Source organism: Carettochelys insculpta, chromosome 16 (assembly GCF_033958435.1).
Source record: "Carettochelys insculpta isolate YL-2023 chromosome 16, ASM3395843v1, whole genome shotgun sequence".
NCBI lineage: Eukaryota > Metazoa > Chordata > Testudines > Carettochelyidae > Carettochelys > Carettochelys insculpta.
In genome coordinates this window covers 21,607,989-21,632,045 of record NC_134152.1, presented here as the reverse complement: position 1 = coordinate 21,632,045, position 24,057 = coordinate 21,607,989, and the positions used below count along the sequence as shown (strand labels likewise).

At 45.0% G+C, this 24,057-nt stretch overlaps 1 protein-coding gene across 5 annotated transcripts in view; it reads right to left on the bottom strand.

Moving 5' to 3' along the window:
• The window catches only part of VPS35L (VPS35 endosomal protein sorting factor like), a 128,709-nt gene that overhangs the window by 82,122 nt on the left and 22,530 nt on the right, over positions 1-24,057 (bottom strand). For 4 of the 5 annotated variants that reach the window (XM_075010607.1, XM_075010608.1, XM_075010609.1 and 1 more), the window contains 6 exons: positions 22,957-23,041; positions 17,217-17,276; positions 5,164-5,260; positions 2,555-2,602; positions 1,280-1,373; positions 28-105 (listed from right to left, as the gene is read on the bottom strand). In XM_075010607.1, the coding sequence (XP_074866708.1) occupies positions 28-105; positions 1,280-1,373; positions 2,555-2,602; positions 5,164-5,260; positions 17,217-17,276; positions 22,957-23,041 (462 nt within the window). The remainder of the gene's footprint in view (positions 1-27; positions 106-1,279; positions 1,374-2,554; positions 2,603-5,163; positions 5,261-17,216; positions 17,277-22,956; positions 23,042-24,057) is intronic. The other variant, XM_075010611.1, reaches the window with a different exon arrangement.

Genomic DNA, 24,057 nt, shown 5'->3' with positions numbered 1-24,057 from the left:
TCAGTCAATACAAACACATTTGCTTACTTGCTTAAACGTTAAAAGGAAGTCAAAAAAATTCTTGTTAAGGTTTTCTTTAAGATGAGGAGCCACTTCCATCCCAACCTACATTCAAAGAAAGAGAGAAACACTCATTGGTACCACTTACCCTCCTCCCTTAGCTATTAAATAGAGTCTTCTAGCAGCAAATAAATATATTTATACACATCACTAAGAAAAAACTATTACAGAAGAGTACTGGACAGAGGAAGGGAGGGTCCTACTGAAAAAAAAAAAAAACGCACAGGACTGTGTAATTAAAACTGCACTAGCAGATGTATCTGGTGTTGCCTGGCTCCTTGTGAGGGCTCAGGGAAGGAGGTGCATAGGTGCAGGAAGTTGGGAGAGGTAGGGGACTCAGGGCAGCCCCGAGTCCAGGTAGGGCTGCATTGCCCAGCCAGGAGCTGGAGTTCAGAGGGGGTTGCGCTGCCCAGCCCTGCTCCCCAAGGGTGTGTTGGCTGACAGGGATTCCCCCTAGGTCTGACACTGGGGCTGAGGCACAGTGCTTTGGGCTGAGCAAGTCCCTGAAACTGCCAGAGAAGGGAGCTCAGAGGTGAAACCCTAGAGCCACTACTGAATGTAATAAGATTGACCTACATAAGCTACAAAGTGCGTAACCCCATAGTTTTTAAAACACAACATCAAATTAATTCTTTTTCATCATGAAGCTCATCAAATCATTCTCCAAAAGAGATGCTCTGGTGGCATGAATAAGGAGACAATGAATTCAAGCAGAAGAAAAGCTCGTACAGTACCTCTGAAAAGCAATGCTTAGCACTCATAGCTGCCTGCTATGACTCAGTCTTTGATTTTCCCCTTTCCTCAGGTGGGAGTATTGGCAGAACAAACTTGGAAAATTAGTTTTTAATTACTGTGATTATTGTAGGTCATTATGCAGCAGATTTTCAAATTGTGATTATAATGGAAAAAATTATTCTGCCTTGCAATTTGCTAAGAGGAGGAACAGGCTGCTTTCTGGCCTCTAATTAAAATCTTCCTTCCACAAGAGAGAGGCACGCCACAGGTGATGAGCTTTTGAGGGAGCTGAAGAAGTGGATTTGTCCTATGAAAGCTCATCACCTAATAAATTGTTTTGTTAATCTTTAAAGTGCTACATGACTGCTTTTTTTGTTTTTTTTTTTGTTTTGTTTTGTGAAGATACAGACTAACACGGCTACCTCTGTGTGACTACTCACCATTGGAATAAGTTCAATTTAAATAATGTGAAATGGTAGCCTACCCTGCACAGGTACGCTCTTGCATAGACTGCAACCAGTGGATCTCCAATTCCTCTTATCATAGATGTTAGTCGTGGGAGACATTCTGAAATTCCCCTGTTAAGATAGTTTTAAAATTAAATGTTGAAGTTTCAGAACACAACAACAACACATCACATATGGATAACTTATATTTACACCTGAGCAAGAATTCTAGGAAGCAAGAAAAGTCATATTAGCAAAAAGACTAAATTCAGAAGTAAAATTTAACTAGCCCTTTGAGTAACATCTTAGATGCGAATTTTACTACTTGCCGTTATGAGTAGCCAGGCTATATACTGGGGAGCAGCAGAGAGCTAGGAGCCCAATGGAAGGAAAGAAGCAGTTCCTCTACTGCAGAAGCTGGAGCTTCTCTCTGGTTGCAATGCAGTTTCAGGGACACAGCAGCCCAAAAGCCAGAGCGGCAGTGGATCTATGATGGCCGGGGCACCTCCTTGGCAGTCACAGATCCATGAGCGCCATTTCACTCCCAATCTCACCCACTATGGCTATAAGGTGTTGGAGGGGAGAGAGGGGGAGGGTCTCATCACAGAACTGTGGCATCCAGGGGGTATGGATCCCTGCTTGGCCTACTTCTCCCCCTCCTGCCTTAGCAGCACAACCCTAGCATCAGGCCCATAGGCCTAAAGATAATTAAGCTCTCACTGGAGATCCCCTGAGACGACAGTGTTCATTTTAGCTATTAAATGAAAAGGCCCATTAGTCATGAAGGGCTACCTTTTAAATAAGAGAGATTCAATTCTTCCTGGAGTCTCTTCCCCAGAAGCTTTCCAGGCTTGTTTCCCCAACAGTCCTTGAGCCTGGTTACAGACCTGCCTATTTGTCTCACCCTATTACCTTCTTCAGCCACCTCCCATGAATTCTGCTCTCCTTTCAGTTTTGTAAGCCTCTCCTCTTCCCCTCAAAATGCTGGGCCTTCCATTAATCTACAGTCATGCAAGTGCTCTGAAGTTGATGCGTCAGGACATCAGCAGTTGGGAAACAGACTCCGGGCAGAACATGAATGCATCAGGATGTCAAGTACTTATATTCTGCACCCCATGCATCAAGTGCTAATATTCTGCCCTGATGGGATACACATTGTGAGTTCAAAGCAATCAATATTGCCCTCTCCAAAAGCCAAGAAGGTTTCCGCCATTACTGATAACTGAATGTGCATACTTAATTTTCTACATATTGCTTTCAACATGGATCCATTCATTTGCCATCCATATTTATTAACTGCATGTTAGCCTTACGTTTTGGATACAAACTTGTTGCATTTCAATATTGCTGCTTCCACATAGCTAAAAACAAAACCGAGTTAAGGAAACAAATTCCAAGAGATACTTCTTGTAGGAAAAGCAAAACTACTTCTGCGACAGACTGACATTATCTTGTAATATACTGAGCAAATCCTCCAGAATTAACATAGCCCCAATTCAATAAGGTTTCATTTCAGCTCTTTGGGTACTGTATCTGCATTAATGTGTTCTTGCAGCAGTATATGTACCTTTTAGAAAAGGGAGGAAAAATGTTAATGTTCCTCCACAGTCAACCTTTGAAATCACCCCTGGGGGAGAAATGCATGTACTCCAGGTTGAACCTCTCTAACCCAGAACACTCTCGTCCCACAAGCTCTGTAATCCAGCATAATTTTAATTTGTTAAATGACCACTTATCATGGGTGTGACCAAGTTTCATGTAGCCCCATAAAGTTTATTTACAGCCACCAATCCTGACTCTCAGTGTTCTGTGCTGCTGTTTAGCTGTAATTTACTCCTAAGCATCTTCTAAGAGCCCAGTAAGCAGGGGAACTGTTGATAATGTACTAGAAAATATGGACCTCCTGTCATCCGGAAAATTCTTTCATCTGGCACCAGTCAGGTCCCAGTGGTGACAGTCAAGAGAGGTTCAACTTGTAGTTCAAATTGGATTCTCCAAAGACCAATAGACAAAGGAAATACTTTTGCATAGACGCGTGAGGTTTAACCTGCCTTCAGCCTTCTTTGTGCTCCAATAAAAGGACTCCTGAGACATGCAGGGCCTCAGTCTTTAGAGTAGTATTGGAAAAGCTTAGCCTGTGAGGCCTCATAAAACAGGGGGCGTGTTCTGAGCTGCGAAACTTCTATAACTTATAACCATAAGGATGGCCCTTGGGTGAAGTATTAAAAGATGGGACTTGGCAGAGCCCATGTGAGAGCTTGGATGAACTATGGCAAGCTTATTTTGGGTGTGTGTGAAGTTCTTTTATTGTTTGTTAATATGCTTTCTCTATAATGCATTGTATCCTAAGAATAAAAAAATGTTACTTAGAAAGAGCTGCAGAGTAACATCTATGTAGCAATTAATTTGATATATGTCTCTCAAGAAAGAGCAAGAAGGTACCCTCCTGCAGCCTTTCTGGGCTGGAAGTAATAGAGAAGAGATATCACTGTCAGAAGGCAGAGAAAGCAACGAACACACACATGCAAGTCTCCATCCAAGAAAGGCAACAGCAGGGGCACTGAAAGCCAAGAGTTGGTGCCCTTGCTAAACCACAGAGGGAACACACTGAGCGGCCTTGAATTGTGACAACTCCCGGGCTAGGAAATTAATTTCTCCTGTGTACCACATACTCAGGTTACTTTAACACCTAATACCTTTAACTGCACTACTAGTTTTCTGGCAATTATAGCTTTTCCATTCAGTTTTCAAAAAGTTCAATTTATAGCACGTTAACTCAACAATCATCATCATCATCATCATCATCATGTGTTCAAAAATTTGAAAATGGTTTAAAGCTCAAAATCCAAACAAAATTAAGGGGTCACTATAAAAAGGGAGAAGAAAGGACTAGGAGGAGAATATCCATATGGAGTTAACAGAAATGTTGAAAGTTAAACAGGTCTGTGTTACCATTACAATGCTACAAACACTTTGGATTTCTGATTTAACTACTACAGTTTCATGATTTAGTCCAAACTGGAATTCACTCAATGCAAAGCAGAGCCAATCTGTCCATAGCATGGCTCAGGGTGGCTTCCTCAGGCTCTGTGCTTTGAGGGGGACCCTGAGGTGGCCGTCTCAACTGTCCTATGGATGTGATCCATGCAACAACCTGGCAGGCATAGTGCAGGGCAGCAGTAGGAGTCAAGACCTCTCCCCTTCTTCCCAACTCACCACAGTGACGGGAGCAATCTGGCAGCCCTCTCTGTTCCACTGCCCTCTCCCAGCCCACTGTGCTCTGCTTCACTATGGCAGCAGGAAGCCTCCCACCACCATGGTAAAGCGGGCTAGGAGATGGCAGTGGGGTGGAGCTGAACAGGCTACCAGGTCACTCCATCTCCCACAGCTGCAGTGAATGGACAGTGGCTGCCCCGTCAGGTGCCCCAGCAATCCTGGAGTTTGCATTGTCAGAGTAGAGAGTGGAATGGGATGGGGCTGGGGTGGTGACTGCAACAGGGGTTTGGCCTGGGCCCCACGTCTGAGGCACTGGTGTGGGGAGCTAGCCCAGTTCTTGCAGAATTCCCAAAGGATTGCACTGATGCAAAACCTGGAGCACACTGTCTTTATGTTCCATGGGTCTACCATGCCCACCACAGTGGGGGTTCTGGACAAACACAGTAACAAAAAATACAACTCTAATTAAAAAGCATGAGCTCCATTTGCTTTTCTATTCAAAATTGAGCGGTATTCAAATACTGTTGTGATAGGGAAACATAAGTGTATACGATATTAGTACACAGATATTTTCAGACTAAAACCTGAGGTGATCATCATTTTGATTTTCAACATAAGTTTCACTATGTTCTCATTTCACTTTAATTCCTTTTAGAACTTCAGTCATAATAGTGTACCCTTCTGACAACTTGTTTGAAAAGGATACAATCTGGGAATGAGCTCTCTGATTGAAGCAATCTTGAAGAACCAGTTTAAACAGGTTTCTTTAGCAGTATCATTAACACTTTCTGGAGTAAAATTATCTGTAAAAAATACAAAGCCAGAGCTAAGCACATCACATTTTGTTTGGAGAGAAATTGTTACATTTATTTAAAATGGCAAATTAAGCATTTCCTTTTCATAAGAAATTGCCCAGTTCATTACTGTGTTTAATGTAATTCTAGGACCTTCTTAACAGCAATGCAGACAATTGCTTGTCTGCATATCCAGAATGAGCAGCAATGCTGGGAACCAGAGCATCACTTCAGTTTAATTGTAATATTGGTTTATTTCATTTGGTCCAATTCCTGATGTCAACCCAATAGCTCCTAGTATACTTTATTTTATAGATCAACAAGTAACTCCTATGAAATTCTCATACAAAGGGGCTGTGAAACACTGCTCCTTACAGTCCTGCTTTTGTGATCTCACTCCCCTTATGCTCAGCACCTCCCCATCATAGCCTAAAAACTGCAATTTCTGAGTAAAGGAACCGTGACTAAAAGAAAAAGCGCTGCCCCCATCCACTCTCACAGTGATTACTAGGGATTCTTAAGTAATTAATACATAATTCTACACAGCAAGCTAAATATGAGGATCCCAAGGGGCACACAGGAACACTCTCACTACCTGAGATAGGAACTAATCTTATCCGTTAGAATTTGATGCCAGTCAGAAATTCAAACTCACCACTGACTTCCTCTTTTTCTCAGCTGATTCTCTTCTGTTAATTTGCCTCTAGTACTCCACTACTACTTTAACTGATTCAGTAGTACATGAGCTACATCCACAGCTACCTAACCACAAGAGTGCCGTGGTAGCAAACTGACATACACAATAAATTGAAATTACTGATACATTATCCAATGGGGAGACACTCCAGCATTACTACGGTGAAGATACATGAACCCGGAGAAGGGGAAATACCCCTAGTGAAGATGCATAGTGGCATTACCATAAAATATAAAAGTTGCACCCCAACCCAAAGATGGGGGAGAAAGTGATGCAGCCCTTGGGCGGGGAGTGCCAGAATGATGGTCACTGGTAATGAGGGGGGAAAGGGATGAGGAGGAGGAAGATGAAGGCTAACATTTCAAGTTGTTCTAAAAAGGATGGTGAAAAAATATATAAGTTCAGACGGGCATTTATAATTATTTCTGACTGATTGTGCTGAGGTGTTTGACTGTGCTAATTAATAAACTATTTGCAAATACAGAGCTGTTCCTATAGTGTGAAAGGTGCAACTGTGTGCACTGGGGTTCCTAACCGTATAATTTGAATAATACTGGGCCTGATCGTGGGACAAGAACCTGTCAACCCTAAACAGTTAGGGTTTCAACAGGGCCATTTTTCTGTTCAAAGTCCACAGGCTTCAAGCCTTGCTCTGACTTGCTTAAGATATATTCTGACAGTATATAAGCCTGTAGGTTCCTTGCATGACTCTCAATATAACAGACTATCATGCAAAGCAGTGAATATAATAGAGGCAAGCTAGCCCACTGGGCCAACACCCCAAACTTTCTGAATCTGCATAGCAAAATCCTATTTGTTAAGATTAAACTCACAATAATTAGGGAGGTAATGTGGCTCGTTCAGAGGTTAAAAACTATGACTGGCAGTCACAACTCCTGTGTTCTATTACCAGACATACCATTAGCTCAGTGTGTGACTTTTGACAAGCCACTGAACTTCTGTGCCCCAATTTACTCATCTAACAGAGATGCTGCCTAACTTATTTAGAGCGTATAAAAATAATTTGCCAGACACACGACCCCAATTATCTTCCATCAACCAACACTGCCAAAAGCAAAAACACACAGAGTCAAAGCTCTGAACAAAGAAACAAAAGTTACAGTGAATATGCAATGCTTCTGATACAGACTGAGGTGTCAACTGACTTGTAAGATTACCTATAGTTTAATTTTAGGAAGTGACCCCAATCCATGAGTGCCTGCTGGTTTTACACCACTGGCACACAACACTTTCAAATGATTTCATCATGACTGATATAAAAATGTTTAAAAGTCAGACTTGCTCTGTGCGGCAACCACATTGCCACATATTGGTAAACTACTCCACATTTCAAAGAAAGACATTTGACACTCTTTGAACAACCACGCTGACAAAGAAATGTCTGTTTTCCAAGTGAGCATTTAATAATCTTAAAACTGAAGCATCATAATACAGCCATTGTTAAATTTGAGAGCTGTAGCTAAAGTAAGAAGTATTTGATCAAAGTCAGCATTTCCCATTAAACTAACTAGGGATGGAATGATTCCAGACATCATTTTGCTGATGCCGCATCTGTGATTACACAAGGTGAATACCTCCCGCTTTTTCTCACACAATCACCCAAATCAAGAGATCTTGGATACAGAAAGTGGCCATAGGCATGTGATTCTATTCCAAAAAAAGCAGCAAATATTCAGGGAGATATTAACAGAAGTGTCGCAAGTAAGACATGGGAGGTAACAGTTCTGCTCTACTCAGCTTTGGGCACAAAGCTCCAGTTGAGCCCTCACCGACGTTTGGTGCCACACTTTAAGAAAGATGTAGAAAAACAGGAGTCTAGAGGAGAGCAACAAAAACAATAAGAAGAAAGGTTGAAACTGGTAGCATGTTTAGCCCAGAGAACGAATGAGTGGGGATCTGATAAAAACACTCAAATACGTTAAGAGCTGTTACAGAGAGGACAGTGATCAATTGCTTTCTGTGTGCACCAAGGCAAGTAGTAATATGCTTAATCTTGTTTTTACTTGAACACTAGAACAGATTAAATAAGGAGGGTACTGAATCTGTCTCACTGGAAGTTACTAAAAAAAGGTCAAACAAACTTCTGTCAGGGATAGTCTAGGTATAATTAATTCTGCCTCAACATGAGGGTGGTGGTGGGGAAACAGAGACCTCTTCCAGCTCTACATTGATGTAATTTCTATGTTGCAGTACTATCCAGACCTATCTCCTCCCAGAACCATCCTGCTAAAAAGAAGGGGGGGGGGCAGGCAGAGGAGACTCTTTTGCACTAGGTGAAGGGCCCCAAACTCAAGTCCTCAGGACAGATCTTCCACTGGCTCCCAACACACTTGCAAGATTGTGATCATACTTGAAGACTATGGCTACAGCTACACTACTGTGCATTTCCAAAAGACCATCTTCCAGTAGATCATCTTTTGAAAGAGCACGTCCACACACAAAAAGTGAGAGTGCTTTTGGAAGAAGCACCGCATTCTTTCAATTTACTTTCGAAAGAACACGTTTTGTGTAAAGACACTCCACAGGATCTTTCAGAGAGCCCTGTCTTTTGAAAAACCTTTCGAAAGAACTTGCTAGTATAGACGTCATCTGTGAATCTATCCCTACCACCATTAATTCACTGTGACACTAGGGCGTTTATTTGCACAATAAAGAGAAGTTACTCACCGTAGTAACGGTGGTTCTTCGAGATGTGTCCCCGTGGGTGCTCCACCATAGGTGACGGCTTGGCCGGCGCCGCAGATCGGATCTTCCAAGCAGTTTCTGCCGGACCGCGCATGCGCCGGTACGCGCCGCTCCCTGGCGCGCTCCTGGCCATGTGCGCGATCCGGTCCCCGCCAGTTCCTCGACCAACCGCCTCGGTTGCCCCTGCAAAACACTAACAGAGATCCGAAGCGGGGAGGATGGGCGGGAAGTGGAGCACCCACGGGGACACATCTCGAAGAACCACCGTTACTACGGTGAGTAACTTCTCTTTCTTCTTCGAGTGTCCCCGTGGGTGCTCCACCATAGGTGACTACCCAGCAGTAACCCAGATAGGTGGTGGGTAATCGGATTATGTGCAGCTGGTCCCCGAGAGGACCGCTGCAGAGAGACGGGTATCCTCTTGGAATACCCTGTGAAGGGCGTAATGTTTGGCGAACGTGTCGTAGGATGACCAGGTCGCCGCTCTGCAAATGTCTTTCAATGCAACGCCCTTGAAAAAGGCTGTTGATGCTGCCACCGCCCTGGTGGAATGAGCCCTGGGAGTGGCCGACAAAGGAGTCTTTCTGAGCTCGTAGCACATTTTTATGCAGGATACAATGTGCTTTGAGATTCTCTGCGATGAGAGACCTTCTCCTTTAGATTTGGGAGCGAGGGAGACCAGGAGTCTATCCGATTTTCGGAAGGACTTGGTCCTGTCTACGTAGAAGGCTAGCGCCCTCCTCACATCCAGGAGGTGTAGGCGCGCCTCTTCGCTGGAGTTATGAGGCTTTGGATAGAACGAGGGTAGAACAATAGGTTCATTGATGTGAAACTCGGAAGAAACTTTGGGAACAAAGGCTAGATGCAGCCGTATGGTTACCGCCTCCTTGGAAAAGACAGTGCAGGGTGGCGTTGCCATGACTGCCGCAAGCTCGCTCACCCGACGGGCTGACGTAATTGCAAGAAGAAAGGTCGTCTTTACTGTAAGGAGGCGAAGGGGAACCGTGGCCAAGGGCTCGAACGGTGGTCCCATGAGTGTGGTAAGCACCAGGTCCAAGCTCCACGAAGGTGGAATCGGTTTCCGAGGGGGGTATAGGTTTACCAACCCTTTGAGGAACCTGGTAACCATAGGGTGGGCGAACACCGTGTGCCCTCCCTCCTCATGTCTGAACGCCGAGATGGCGGCCAGGTGGACCTTTAACGAGGATAGCGAGAGTCCTGCTCTCTTGAGGTCCAGTAAATACTCTAGAATTGTAGGTATAGGCACCGAAAGGGGGGCCAGCTGCTTGGTAGAACACCAAGCCATGAAGCGAGTCCATTTTTGTTTGTAGGTTTTCCTAGTGGAAGTCCTCCTGCTACTTTCTAGGACTTGCTGTACTTCCACTGTGCATGTGCTCTCTAGGGAGCTGAGCCATGGATTAGCCACGCTTGCAGTCGCAGGCTTTGGGGGTGCGGATGCACTATGGACCCCTGGGCTTGCGTGAGCAGGTCCGGCGCCACCGGAAGAGGCATCGGTGGGCGGTCCGACAGGCGCAGGAGTAGGGGGAACCATGGTTGGCGATCCCATGTTGGGACTATCAGGATCATCCGAGCCTTGTCTCTCCTGGCTTTTTGCAGAACCTTGTGGATCAGCACTGCGGGGGGAAACGCGTAAAGCAGGGGGCCTCCCCACGGGATCGCGAACGCGTCCCCCAGGGACCCCCGGCCCAGCCCTGCTCTGGAGGAGAATCGTGGGCACTGTTTGTTGTGCTGAGTGGCAAACAGATCTATTTGGGGAAACCCCCATGCGTGGAAAATAGGCCGTAGTAGATCGGGACGGATCTGCCACTCGTGGGTGAGCGCAAAACGTCTGCTCAACTGGTCTGCCTTCACGTTGTGCGTGCCCGGCAAGTAGGAGGCTCTCAGGATTATATCGTGGGCGATGCACCAGTTCCATAGGCGGATTGCTTCCGCGCATAAGGTACGGGATCGAGCTCCTCCTTGCCTGTTTATGTAAAACATGGTGGAGGTATTGTCTGTACTGATCCCGACGACTTTGCCTTGTATACGGTCTCGAAAGTGTTTGCAGGCGTTGAACACTGCTCTGAGCTCTAAAACATTGATATGCAGAGACTGTTCCGTGGGTGACCACAGTCCTTGAGCCACCTCTTCGCCCATGTGCGCTCCCCACCCTATGAGGGAGGCATCCGTAGTGAGGAAAACCGATATTTGCGGCTGATGGAAGGGTACCCCTGTTAGCAAGTTCCCGGGGTTTACCCACCATTGCAGGGATTCGCGCACCCCAGGTGGGGGCGACACCACCCTGTGAGCGGTGTGTACTGCCGGCTTGTATACCCTTGCCAGCCAATGTTGCATGCCGCGCATGTGCAACCTGGCGTTCTGTACCACAAACGTAGCCGCTGCCATGTGGCCCAGCAGCTGCAAGCACGTCAAGACCGGCACCGTAGGGCTGAAGGTGATGACCTGCACGAGGGAACCGATGGCTCGAAAGCGAGCCTCTGGAAGGTATACTCTCGCCGAAACTGAGTTTATGCGAGCCCCTATGAACTCTATGTCCTGTGAGGGGTCTATCTTTGATTTTGCCATATTGATAACCAGGCCAAGTGCGGAGAACGTGTTTGCTGTGACGCGTATCATGCGGAGAACCTCCCTTTTCGAGGTCCCTTTGAGCAGGCAGTCGTCCAGATACGGGAAAAATAAACACCCCCTGTCTGTGCAGGTAGGCTGACACCACTGCCAAGGTCTTGGTGAAGACTCTGGGGGCCGAGGAAAGGCCAAACGGCAGGACCTTGTATTGGAAGTGTTCGTTGCCCACCATGAACCGGAGAAAACGTCGGTGAGCCGGATGAATGGTTATGTGGAAGTACGCGTCTTGTAGATCGAGGGCTGCGAACCAGTCTCCATCGTCCAGTGCTGTAAGGATGGAGGCAATAGTGATCATCCGAAAACGTTGCTTGCGCAGATACCTGTTGAGGCCACGAAGGTCTAAGATGGGCCTCCAGCCTCCTGTTTTTTTCTCCGTCAGGAAATACCGAGAGTAGAACCCTTTCCCTTGCAGTTGCTCCGGCACCTTTTCCACCGCCCCTATGAACTCTAGGTGGGCCACCTCCTGCCTGAGCCTGGCTACATGGGAGGCCTCCTGGGGGTGGGGCTTGGGCGGGGGTCGCGGCGGCGGGAGCGACTGGAAGGGGATGGCGTACCCCGTGGCTATGATCTCCAGCACCCATTTGTCTGTGGTGATCCTTTGCCACTGGTCGTAGAATGGTCGGAGGCGATGGTGAAAAAGTCGTTTCGGATGATCTTGTGCAATGGTGGTGATGGCGCAGCCCTGGATTTGTATGTCAAACTTGTGGCCTTTGGCCCCGCCCCGAGGACGTACGGCCCTGTTGTGAGCGTCGCCTGGGGGTTCTGTACTGCTGGTGCTGCTGATGCCGCCCTTGCTCGTAACCCCTGTGATACTGGGGGCGCTGTTGCTGGTATTGGTACCGCCTTTGCTGTGGGTAGTACCTTTTCTTTGAGTATGGAGGGGTGTAAATCCCCAGGGTCCTGAGTGTGGCTCTTGAGTCTTTACTGGAATGAAGGACCGAGTCAGTTGATTCAGCAAACAGCTTCTGCAAGTCGAAGGGAAGGTCGATTATCTTCGCCTGCAGATCTCTCGGTATGCCCGAGGTCTGGAGCCAGGACTCCCGTCGCATCACCACTGCAGTTGCTGTGGAACGTGCTGCCGTGTCCGCAACGTCCAAAGCAATCTGAACTTCCATCCTCGCAGCCGCGTAGCCCTCTTGCACTATGGCCTTGAGGACCGGCTTTTTGTCCTCTGGAAGCGAGTCCATGAGGGAAGTTAATCTGGCATAGTTGTCGAAATTATGGTTCGCCAAGTGCGCTGCATAATTTGCCATTCGCAAGGTTAAAGTGGAGGAGGAGTAGACCTTTCTGCCGAACAGCTCTAGCTTCTTGGCATCTCTGTCCATTCCCCCTGTTTTAAATTGAGATGTTTTTAATCTTTGCTGCGAGGACTCCACCACCAAGGAGTTTGGCTGGGGGTGGCTAAACAAGAACTCCATGCCCTTCGCCGGCACGAAGTATTTCTTATCCGCTCTCTTTTGGACAGGCGGATAGTTGCCGGGGTCTGCCATATGGTAGCGGCGGACTCCAAGATCGCTTCATTAAGCGGGATTGCTACTCTGGAGGAGGCCGGGGAGCTCAAATTTTTTAAGGAGCTTATGATGTTTCTCTTGCACTTGTGCTGTCTGGATGCCTTGCGTGAAAGCTACCCTCTTAAACAGCTCCTGAAACTGTTTGAGATCGTCCTTGGGATGGACGTCCCCTAAAGCCGTGGCCTCATCCGGGGAGGAAAACGAGGAACCGCTGGGGTACATTTCTTTGGACCCTTCCGGTTCTTGATGGTGATGGTGCGCCCTCTCGCTGGAGGTTTGCGAGGGAAAATCTCGTGGGTCCACGGCCAGCCCCCCCTGGGATGCTTGAGTCTCCGTCCCCGACCGCGATTGCCCTCGGGGGTACGAGGTAATATGTGGGGATCTCCCCCTGGTAGATTGCCGATGGTGTCCATGCCCCGCGTGGAAGGGACGACCATGGTAGTATAGGCACTGTTCCTGGGAAGGTGACCTTGACCATTCCCTTTGCACGTACCCTGTGTGTCTGGGAGAGGGGGATTGTCGAGACACTGGAGAGAGCGATTTTGCATAATAGTCCAGCGATTCAAATCCCAGGAAGGGCGAGGGGGGTGCCAGCCATGGGGAGGCTGATTGCAGGAAAGGAGAAGGGGGCTCCGGGTAGGCTAGGGGGGGCCCCTGCCTTCTGGTTGGAGTCTGCAACATGAGCGGAGGGCTGTGAGAGAAGAGCTCCACAGCCCTGTCTGGAGAGGGGCTGCAATGCCTCCTCTTGTGTGCAGCCTTCCCCCTCCCTTGAGGAGGTAACTCCGCCCCCTGATGGGCGGGGGATCCCGGCCCCGTCGGCACCGTGCTAGGCACGCTCGAGGGCGGTGCCACACGTGCGGAGTCCTTGTGCGCCTGTAGGCTACGTGCCTGCGCGCCCTGCACCGCCGGTTCCCCGGGGATCGGTGCCGCTGTCTGCGGTGCCGCTGGTACCGGCGCTTGCTTAGCCGCCGCCCTGCCTGCGGTGCGGGGCGGCTGGCTGATGATCGGAGGCTGAGCCGCTTCCACGTGGCTCTCCGTGCCGCCGCCGATCAGCTGTTGCTGCGGCTGGGGGCTGCTCGCTCCTCCCGTCCCGCTCACTGTTACTGCCGGCAGGGATCGGGTTGGAGAAACTTTCCTCCGTTTTTGCGCAGATGGAGTGAGGGAGGCAGCTTTCCTTCTAAGGGCCCCGGAGGGTCCCTCCTGCTGCGGCCGCTCCGGCACGTCTGGCTGGAGGGCCTTGTCAAGAAGCAGCAGTTTAATTCTCATCTCCCTGTCTCTCCGTGCTCTGGTCGTTAACTTTGCACAGAAGGCGCATTTTTGTGCCACATGGGACTCCCCCAGGCACCTTATGCATAGACTGTGCCCATCGGACACTGGCATCGCCTCTCGGCAGGACTCACATTTTTTTAAAGCCTGAGGCGGACATTGTTGGTGAGTCTTTGAGTTTGCTTGTGGGTACTTAGCACTTCTTTGTGCTGTTTCCCCGTCCGATGGCCTGCCTCCGCAGGAGGGCTGATGGCCCTAGCTCCCGGCCTCCGGCGCTGGTTACTGGGACTGGCTTGAGCTGTCCCTCCGTAGCTTGTTTGTTGTTTGTTTTTTTTTTTTTTTTTTTTTTGCAAAATAACAACCGGTTACTTATGGTATCCTAAGAACTGAAAAACTTTAAAGAGAAAAACAAATAAAGTCGTTGAATACGCTATGTGGCTTTAGCCTAGTCGGATTCCGTCTGCAGCCGACGGCGGTTGAGAGGAACTGGCGGGGACCGGATCGCGCACATGGCCAGGAGCGCGCCAGGGAGCGGCGCGTACCGGCGCATGCGCGGTCCGGCAGAAACTGCTTGGAAGATCCGATCTGCGGCGCCGGCCAAGCCGTCACCTATGGTGGAGCACCCACGGGGACACTCGAAGAAGAACCCTATTTGCAGCTTGCTGTCTGTTTAATTTGCATCCTGATATTTCACAGCAAACCATTAAAGGGTGATACCTTCACCAAGCTAAGAGTCTTTAAAAGCACAGAATCCACTCAGGGGAGACTACTTCATTTCTTTGTTCTCTGTCTGTTTATATTTCAACCGTTGTAACTTCTCCCTTTTGATGAATCAGCTTTCTGACATGTATGTAAAGTATTTCTGAAGGCTCTTTTCTCTCTGCACAGCTTGAGATAGCTAAATTTCTCATTACAAGGTAAGTATTAGATTAATCAATAATAAGCAAAAAGTAGTAGACTTTTGCTTTTTCCTCCTCCCAGTTTTGAATGGACACGCAATTTTAGAAACAAGAGGATGGGAACAAAGTTCTATCCATAGTCTGCTTGTCTTTCTGTCAGGAAACCAAGAAATGCACAAACAAAAGCATTTTAATGAAATTGACTGGAAGCAGAATTTTCTTTTCCATTTCTACTTAGTATTCTGCTGCTGCGCTTGTTGTTGTACCTCAGAACACTAAGCTTGCATTGAAATTTTAGAGAAACAGCGCAATTCCCCATCCCCCAAGCTAGAGGCCAGTTATATAACACAACACTATGGGAATGTAACATCTTTATTTCAAGAGTGCTGTAACTGTCAAGTCAGTTAAGAATAGCGCTAACCTGAACATAGCTGATTTTAACATAACCCTCAAAATGTTAATCCCTCAAACTACAGCAAAATGTCATCACAGAGTTACTGATCTTAACCATACTGGCAATATACTTTGCCCACTGCTTAAAGTAAAGGTGACAATTACCACTTAAAGGTCTTGTTAACAAGGTCTTTTCTATAAGACATGGCCTAATTAGCCAATGCTAAACAAATTAAATATATGGCACAAATATATTGTGCCATCATAAACATAACTCATCTCATAATGAGCAATAGCTTTACACTATATAGTTTGGTTTCCTGGAGGCAGAGAAGTCTGGTGCTAAATCAGTACTTTTAACCTTACTGGAACAGAAAGAATGAGTCCAAATACCAAAAAGACGCTGTTTTTGTTTCACACAACTGCTCAAGGCAGAGCTCTTGGTAGGAAATTGAGTGTGTGGGTATGTTATTGGAAAATTTAATTCCTGATATCATTGCAAGTAGAGATTTCTTTCAAGGAATTGGGACTCTGGCTTTACTGGAAAGAGCTGTCCTTAGGGGGTGGAATATTAAATCGCAATGAGAAAAAAAGAAAGCTCACCAAAGAAAAATATGAATGACTTGTTTCTCATAGGGCTACTAGTTTTAGCACTGCAAGCTGTTTGTGATGAAATCGACAGTACGTACTTTTATTTTATAAAAAAAAAAAATATGCAGGGGCTCATCTACAACATGAAAATAGCCACATGTAAACACAGATATGGTAATATGGTTTATTCTTGCCTGTTCAAACAGATAAAATCACGTTATAAATATGCACAAAAACTATAGAAAGTCGCTCAGGATAAAAGACTAAGAGAAAGGAAGGAAGAGGACAAAAGATTTTCTTCTTTGTTTTATAAACTGGATTGAGTAGGAATTGTATTCCCAACTTAGCAGTCTCCCTCTTCCCCCTACCCTAAAAGTTACCAGTCACCCCCAACAGATACTGTTAACGCAACCTTATTCTAACAAATACAGTCAACCCCAATTGGGGTGTGCTTACAGTTCACTCGCTTGTGAATGTAGCACACGTGGCCAACAGTTGTTGGTCTAATTATCTGGGAAAGCGATCGACCCAACTGATCTACAGATACTGTTAACATTCAGGATAATTAAAACTGAAAACTAGAACAGCTCACTGAAACAAGTTTTATGTTGGATTACCTATAGTGAGGAAGTAAACTTAGGTAAATCCAAACTCAGCATGCATGAGCCAACTGATTTCTTTTCAGAGGACTTTAACCAGGTTATATTTGAATACTACCTCACTGTCTTGGCCCCACTTAAACTCTACCCCCCCTCCCCAAAAAATATCAACTTGTGCACCAAACTCTTTTGAAGCGTGGAAGCAAAACTGTGTTTTTTTCTGTGCAAGTTGAACCTCTTTCATCCAGCACCCTGGGGACTTCACCAGAGCCAGACAATGGGGGGGGGGTCAATATATTCTAGCACATTACCAACACTTACATTGCTTATTGGGCTCTTAGAAGACATTTAGGGGTAAATTACAGCTAACACTGTACACTGAATACTGAAAGCCAAGACTGTTGTCTGGAAACAAAGTTTATGGGACCCCACGAGACTTAACCACACCTGTAAGTGGTTGTCCGGCTAATTAAAATAATGCCACATACTGGAGTTGGCCAGATGACAGAGTCCTGAATTAGAGAGGTTCAACCTGTATGTGTCAGGGTCAAAATTTAGTTACCATTGAAATTCCTCACTTCCCAAACCTAGCCTCGTAGGCATGATAAACTTACACATTTCTACAAAAAGAATAGCACAAGGCAGGCACAAAGTTACCTGGTAAAGAGCTGCGATTATCCAAACACATGGATAAAATTCTTTCATATACTAGTTTTCCTGCAAAAAAAAAAAAACAAAAAAAAAAAAAACAAGTTAATCTTCAACAAATCATAAAATCTATGAAATAATGATTTTTTTTTTCCTACAGGCTCCAGGAAACTCATCTGCAAAGACTTCTTTGAACTCTATTACATTATGCTGCCATCTAGTGAATCTGAGAAATATGAAGGGGCTGAACTGAAGATTTGTATTTTGCATGCTATAGTTTCTCTGATTCAGTTCCAGTAAGAGCAACACAGGCAGTGGATAAGTCAGATTACTCCAACCATCTCCTGTTGGCCAGGGCATAACCTTGGTGCCCTCTCTTCTCTAAGCGGGGATTCTGTATTATTGTAAGCAACTGTTCATAAGTAGAAAAGGACATAAAGGGGAAATAAAACCTGGAAACACACAACTGCATCCGTAACACGGCACATCTTGTTAAACACCAGCTACACATTTCAAGTTTAAAGGCTGTAATAATGCAAATCACACTCTGTTAAAGAAATCCAAGATTGGACAAGATGACAATTTCCTTTAAAAAGGATTAAAAATATTATTAAAAATGAAATTAAATAATTCAGCAAAAACACTTCAAGCATTTCATAGCCCACATCCTACTAAAGAAAATGTTTATAGTTTAACTCTTCCAAACAGATGAAGAGATGGAAATGAAATATTGCTAAGGTTCAGGAAGCTGTTAGATGACAGAGTGATAATTTCCTGAAACATTATGTAACACACTATTTTAACTAAAAATAAAGGTTTAGATTTCAAAATTCAGAGAGCCTGACCTTTCCCATAGTTTTGTTTAGTTTCAGCCTCTCACTATTGAAACACAAAGAAAGTGCATATTCTTCCTTTGAGAGATTTAAAGAAACATGCTTGATTATTCTGAAATGAAATTTCCATTGAACAACTATTTGAAGAATTACGTACCTAATCTATTCTGTCTCCGTTACTGTTTGCCTAAATGTTTAATTCACCGACTTTGGGGATCCTACATATTAATTATGGATTGGCTAAACAGAGCACCTAATTTACTTAATGAGAATCTACTTCTTGACCTCAGGAATCAGGTTTCTTCATGAATTAAAAGAATATGAAAATGTATTCATGGAAAATTGAGAGTTTCCCATCTGCCTGGTGTCAATAAAGCCTCACCCCCAAACTATGATGGGTGTCAAACCAGCAAGGAATGGTGCTTGAATTTGCACCAGCTAAGCCAGTTTCACATAGTTTGGTCAGTCAGAGAAGTGGAGTGAAATCATGTTCAAAACTTAGAAATGCTCGTCCACACTGCATTAGAAGCTGATATAACTGGGACACTTTTTAAATACTGAGCCTTAATTTTTCTCAACTAAGAACAGGGCCAAAATGAGGTGGTTCCAAAAAGGGAGATAGGACATGAGCAATTGAAAAGAGCAATATGCTGCTATCTGCAAATCTGAGCATTGGCTCCGATGAGAAACATACATATTTGCAGCTGAAATTATAACTTCATATTTTCCAATTCATCCTAGACTTTGTTTACTATTATGACCATTAAGCAAATCACCACCATCTCCTTCAGCAGCTTGAAGAGAGAGTTCTTATTTATACCTCACTAGTGAAGCAGGAAGTTTTGAAGCATAAAACATTTTATATTACAGAACAACAACTTAAAAGCAACTGTGTCAAGAAAACAATATTTTCCAGTTTTCTTCCTGCTCACTTAGAATTACTTGCAGAGGCCTGGCAGGCAGCAATCTGGAAGACATTTCCACTGACTTTATTGTGGCTGAATGTTTCATCATGTTGATATTTCACCAAAAAAATCTAAAAGCTGTCATATCAATAGATTTACTTGATTTAAAATGCTTTACTTATGGCAAGAGACTACTTAGAGATCTGATACAGGGAGATTTATCCAGTCACCAGATATCCTTGAAAGTATATTCCTCTCTTTTGTATGTGTGAGATCAATCTATAAAGACAACATGAGTATTGAAACTCCACAGAATTAATTCATTTGCTACAACATGTACTCTCCCTAGTCCACCGAGACAATGCTTTGTGTAATAACAAAACACAGCCAACCAGTGAATCATCTCCATTCTTTCCCCTCCCAAGAATCCTTAGTTTTCTAAAACTGGCAATTATATAGCCATAGCAAATGGTATTTAACTCATGAGTTTACTTTAGTGGTACAGTCAACCCTCAATTTCACAGACCCCGATTTAGCGGACTTCAGGAACAACAGACATCCCCCCCATTATTCCCAAAGTCCACTGGGGTCAGTAAAATCCTAAATCCCTCTGTCTCCTCCTCCCGCACTCTGCTGGGGCCTGAAGGAGCCGCCATCTCCTCCACTGGAGGTGCAACACAGTCCTCCCACTAGGGGTGGGGGGCATATGCGCGAGACAGCATTCACGCCCCACCCATGATGGAAGGAATGTGTGGTGGCTTTGGCGGCAGCTCCTCCAGGCTGCTGGACCCCCATGTGGCTGGAACCTCGCTGTGTGCAGCTAGAGGCACCCTGCTGGCGCAGCTGGAGCAGCCCCACTGCATGCAGCTGGAAGTGTATCCCTGCGCACAGGTAGAGGCACCCCGATTCCAGCCACACGTGCGGCAAGGTGCCAGCCAAGCGGGGATCCAGCAGCGGTAGCTCTAGTAAGTCAGCTTTTGTTCTTGTTTTTGTGGGGGCTGGTGGGAGTCCTGGAGATGGGGGAGCCTGACAGGGGCAGTAAACCCTCAGATTTAACAGACTTTTGGGAACAACAGACAACCCTCTCCCCCAGTTGGTCCATTACATAGAGGGTTTACTGTATTCAATATATTATGGCATATTGTATTTATTATTATGAATCTTTCAAGGTGTGAAACAATGTATTATCCTGCACCAGAATCAAACTATTGGCTTTCAGAATTTACTAAGATAACTATTACATTTCTAGAACAAGCCACAATATAATTTACTTGTCTATTTTTGTTGGGAATATAAATTAAACATGGCTTATTAATTCAATGGAAACATAAAATAGTAAAATATTTTGATGAGTCAAAGTACAGCATTAAAGGCATACAGTAAATGATTTTGGGTTAAATATTTGATATATTTAACATTGTTATAAATAGGGAAGAGAATCACATGCAAACCAGAAGAAACAGTTAATAAAAATAGAATCATCATTAACAGAACACAGCATATAGCGTTTTGGATACTCTCAGAGACAGCCTTAAGGTACCGCACCAAATAAACAATGACAAATATAAAATGGATAGTACAAAACCACATGCAATAAAAAGAATTTGCTACCTTTTTGGTTTCAGAACACATTGCAAGATACAACTTTTTGCATAAGCCTTCCTTCACTCAACTAGAACTAGAGCACTGCACTGTCGTGGACAGGTGATAAAAACAAATCTAGTAAACTGAATGTTAGCAGCTAAATAAAGGGTGAGTGGAGAGCAGAGTATTTTATGGATAGATTTAGTATGTCCCAATTTTGAGTCAGACACGTAGGGGCCAAAATGATGGGCACATAAGGGATACTTCAAGGCAGTCTTATACAGAGGCAGAATGGAACCAAAGCTAGACTGTATGGTTGTTAGATTACCTCAAAACTTAATCTGAGTTGTTTTCAAAATTAGCAAAAGGAGAATAAAATACTGCCCAGAAAGGAAAGAGATCCACAACCACAGGAGATGCCACCCCTACGGTTTAAACACCCACTGACCTAAGGACCACAGTGTGCAATGTTTGCCACTCGCCACGTGTGGCCAATAGGGCACTGCATGCACTGTGACAAATACAGAGATGGCCAACCCGCAGCTCTCAAGCATGCAGCTCTTGGAGCCTTTAAATGCAACTCCTTCTGAGAGCCGCCCACAGGGAGTGCCATCCTACCGCTCCATGCCCGCCCCCCACCAGTTGGTGGGAGATGCGCATGGCGGCAGTTCTGGTGAGTCGCTGGCAGCGAATTAGAAGGGGGGCTGGGGGTGCCTGGCTCTGGAAGAGTACATTCAGTTAGAGCAGGCACTGGGAGGGACAGGGGTGCCTGGTTCTGGGGGAGGGCATTCAGTTAGAGTCGGAGGAGAATGTAGCGACTATGGAAAGATGACACCCAAGAGAGTGTGGCAGATCTTGAATTCCTACTGGACATCAGGGCCTAAGGGGACAGAGAATCCTAAAGGAGTGATTAGTGTCACAAGGCAGAAACAGCACCAGCTCAAGACAAAGGCAGTCTCTCTCAAATACTTCCAGGCTCCTCTCCATTAAAACCCAAGAGGAGCAGCGAAATATGATTTCACAAGTTCACCGTGTACAGCTGCTCAATTCACAGCAGCCAGGCATGCTGGTACGTTCTGTACTATCTGGAAGTGAGGGAGAACTGCTGGAAATAATTCTAAGAAATTAACGTAGTAGACACAGCCTATGATTACACAGGCTTATGTTGCTGTTGCAAGTTAAAAACAAAAATAAAATTAAAGATGTTAACTTGATTCACTATTTTAAAAACCTGCTCAGTCAGTATGTAAATGCATCAAGGAAATGAAAAACCTAGCAATAATTCTTAGTACTCAGCAATGCTACTGTGTACTATGGGCTAAGGATGTGAAAAATCTGACACATCCATCTAGTAATGTCATGTAAGCAGCTCTCCAGACCAAAAGTTGATACAGCCCCTCGATAAGATGTGCAGAATATCAATATACTTAGGATACTTTGAATTTACTAAAAAGCTTTATACACAAGCTAAGGAATTTGCAGATAAGACAGAACCTGCAAGAACTCTGTATTGTCCATCACCACCAATTAGTTCCTTGGCTGATGAGTCAACCGTGAGAAATTCCTTGAAAGAAGCTGTCTACAGTCATCCACATTAAAGGCTGCTGAGAAGACCAACATCATCACCAAGATAGTCTGCTGACCCCCTACAATAGCTGGCATGAGTTTATTCATGTCGCAATCAATTGGTTTCAAGTCTAAACACAATTTGAATCCAACCTGGAACATACCCAGGAACTCACTGGAGCAGAGGTGCGCCTGGAGATGAAAAAAGTGGAAGTCTGAAATGGTGTGAGGGTGAGGGCAAGTAGTAAGTGTCCCAGCATCAAAGAATGACTGAGGAGACTGATAGACCTTTGCATGTTTTGAGGATGGCGGGCTAAGAGACAAGCTGAAAATCCCTCTTAATAGTATCAGAAGCGCATCACCGCCTTTAAATACTCAGAAAAGACATAACAGAGAGGATCTCATGGAACCCAAGAGGCAATAATCTTTCCAGAAGCCACGGAAAGCCTAGCCAAGGAGAGAAGATGGCCCAAAGGAACTTGACATTCTCAGGATCAAAAGGATTTTTAAAGTAACTCTGGAATCTGTGAATCTTAACCATGAAGAATAACAAAGTCCTTATACATTGTTCCATGGGGACTCCCTGGAGAAGAGTTGGAAAGACATTGGTTTACTAGGGCCCTGTTATTTATATATATGGCTTTGTGTGTATTACATACATCTCTCTCTCCCTCTCCCTCCTCCTCTCCCCCCAGGCTATGTTGGTTTGTACTTTATGTCCAACTGGGCAGACAACTATATACACTTTGTAAAAGTTAAACTCTTAAAACAGCTAATGTAAACTCCTTAAAACTATTTAGAGGTTCTATTTCAAGAATATTTTGTAATACTAAAAAAATTAATACATTTTTAAGTACTTACCAAATGTATCAAGTATATCTGTAATTAGAACAAATTTACTTGGATAAAACTGGATCACTGTTGTGTCTGAAAGAAGTTTAGAACACTAGAAAAGAGGAAAAAGACTATCAGGAAGATATAAATTTGTGTTTACCCAGTTTAAAGATAGTCAGCAACTGAATCAGCAGGGGGAAGTGCCACGCAAAATAACCGTAGATACTATGAAGTCATTTGAAAGAACACTGCACAACACCTGCTGTGATAGATATTGCAACTACATGCACTATCTCTACAAACCACACTGCATTAAGTTTTGAATGGTTTATGTATCACTCCATGCACCTCAGCAGGATGGGGTTACCACAGCTCCTCCAGTAAAAACAGTGGGGGGCAGAAAGGGACATTAAGGTGAATCATTCAAGCACACCTGCAATGGGGTACCACCCCCTCTTGAGGTTTGCACATACTGATTCAGACTGTGTTTTCCAAAGACCAATAATAAAGAAAATGGTTTTCATGTAAAAGGACAGGAATTTATACTAGTGCAAGACATTCTCTTTCTGATTCAGCAAATGAACTGGCCCAGCCCTCCAAGGGAGACCCCAACCATTGCAAAAAGGTTGGAAAGACTTTGGGCTACAACAATCCCACAAGACTGATGGGTAACTCATGACATGTTTAGTGTACATTTCAATCTGTTCTGGGTCCTGTTTTTTTAAGTGTTTTCTTCATAATTCTTTTACCTTAAGAATAAGTATGCTTCTTTAAAAAGAGTCATGTGATAACTTGCAATTGCTGGCAATACACTGGTCATAGGCCACAGAAAGAAAGCAAAGCCACAGGCACTGGCCATTAGGCAGACCGGCTTGCTGGGGCTATCACAGTGCCAGTCAGTGACCATGCAGCCTCTAGTCCCCCATTCAGAACAGAGTGCGACAGGGCTCCTTGCCCAGAGCCAAGAAACAGCTGGATACTCGAGACCTCACTGATCACGCCTGGAATGTACCATTCAGACCTGTCTCTGCCAGGGGCATGAAATTCTTCACTTCAGTAGAGTCAGCACCACCACCAACAGATGCCCCTCATACTAAGAAAGTCACAGTGCAGCATTTCAGTTGGCAT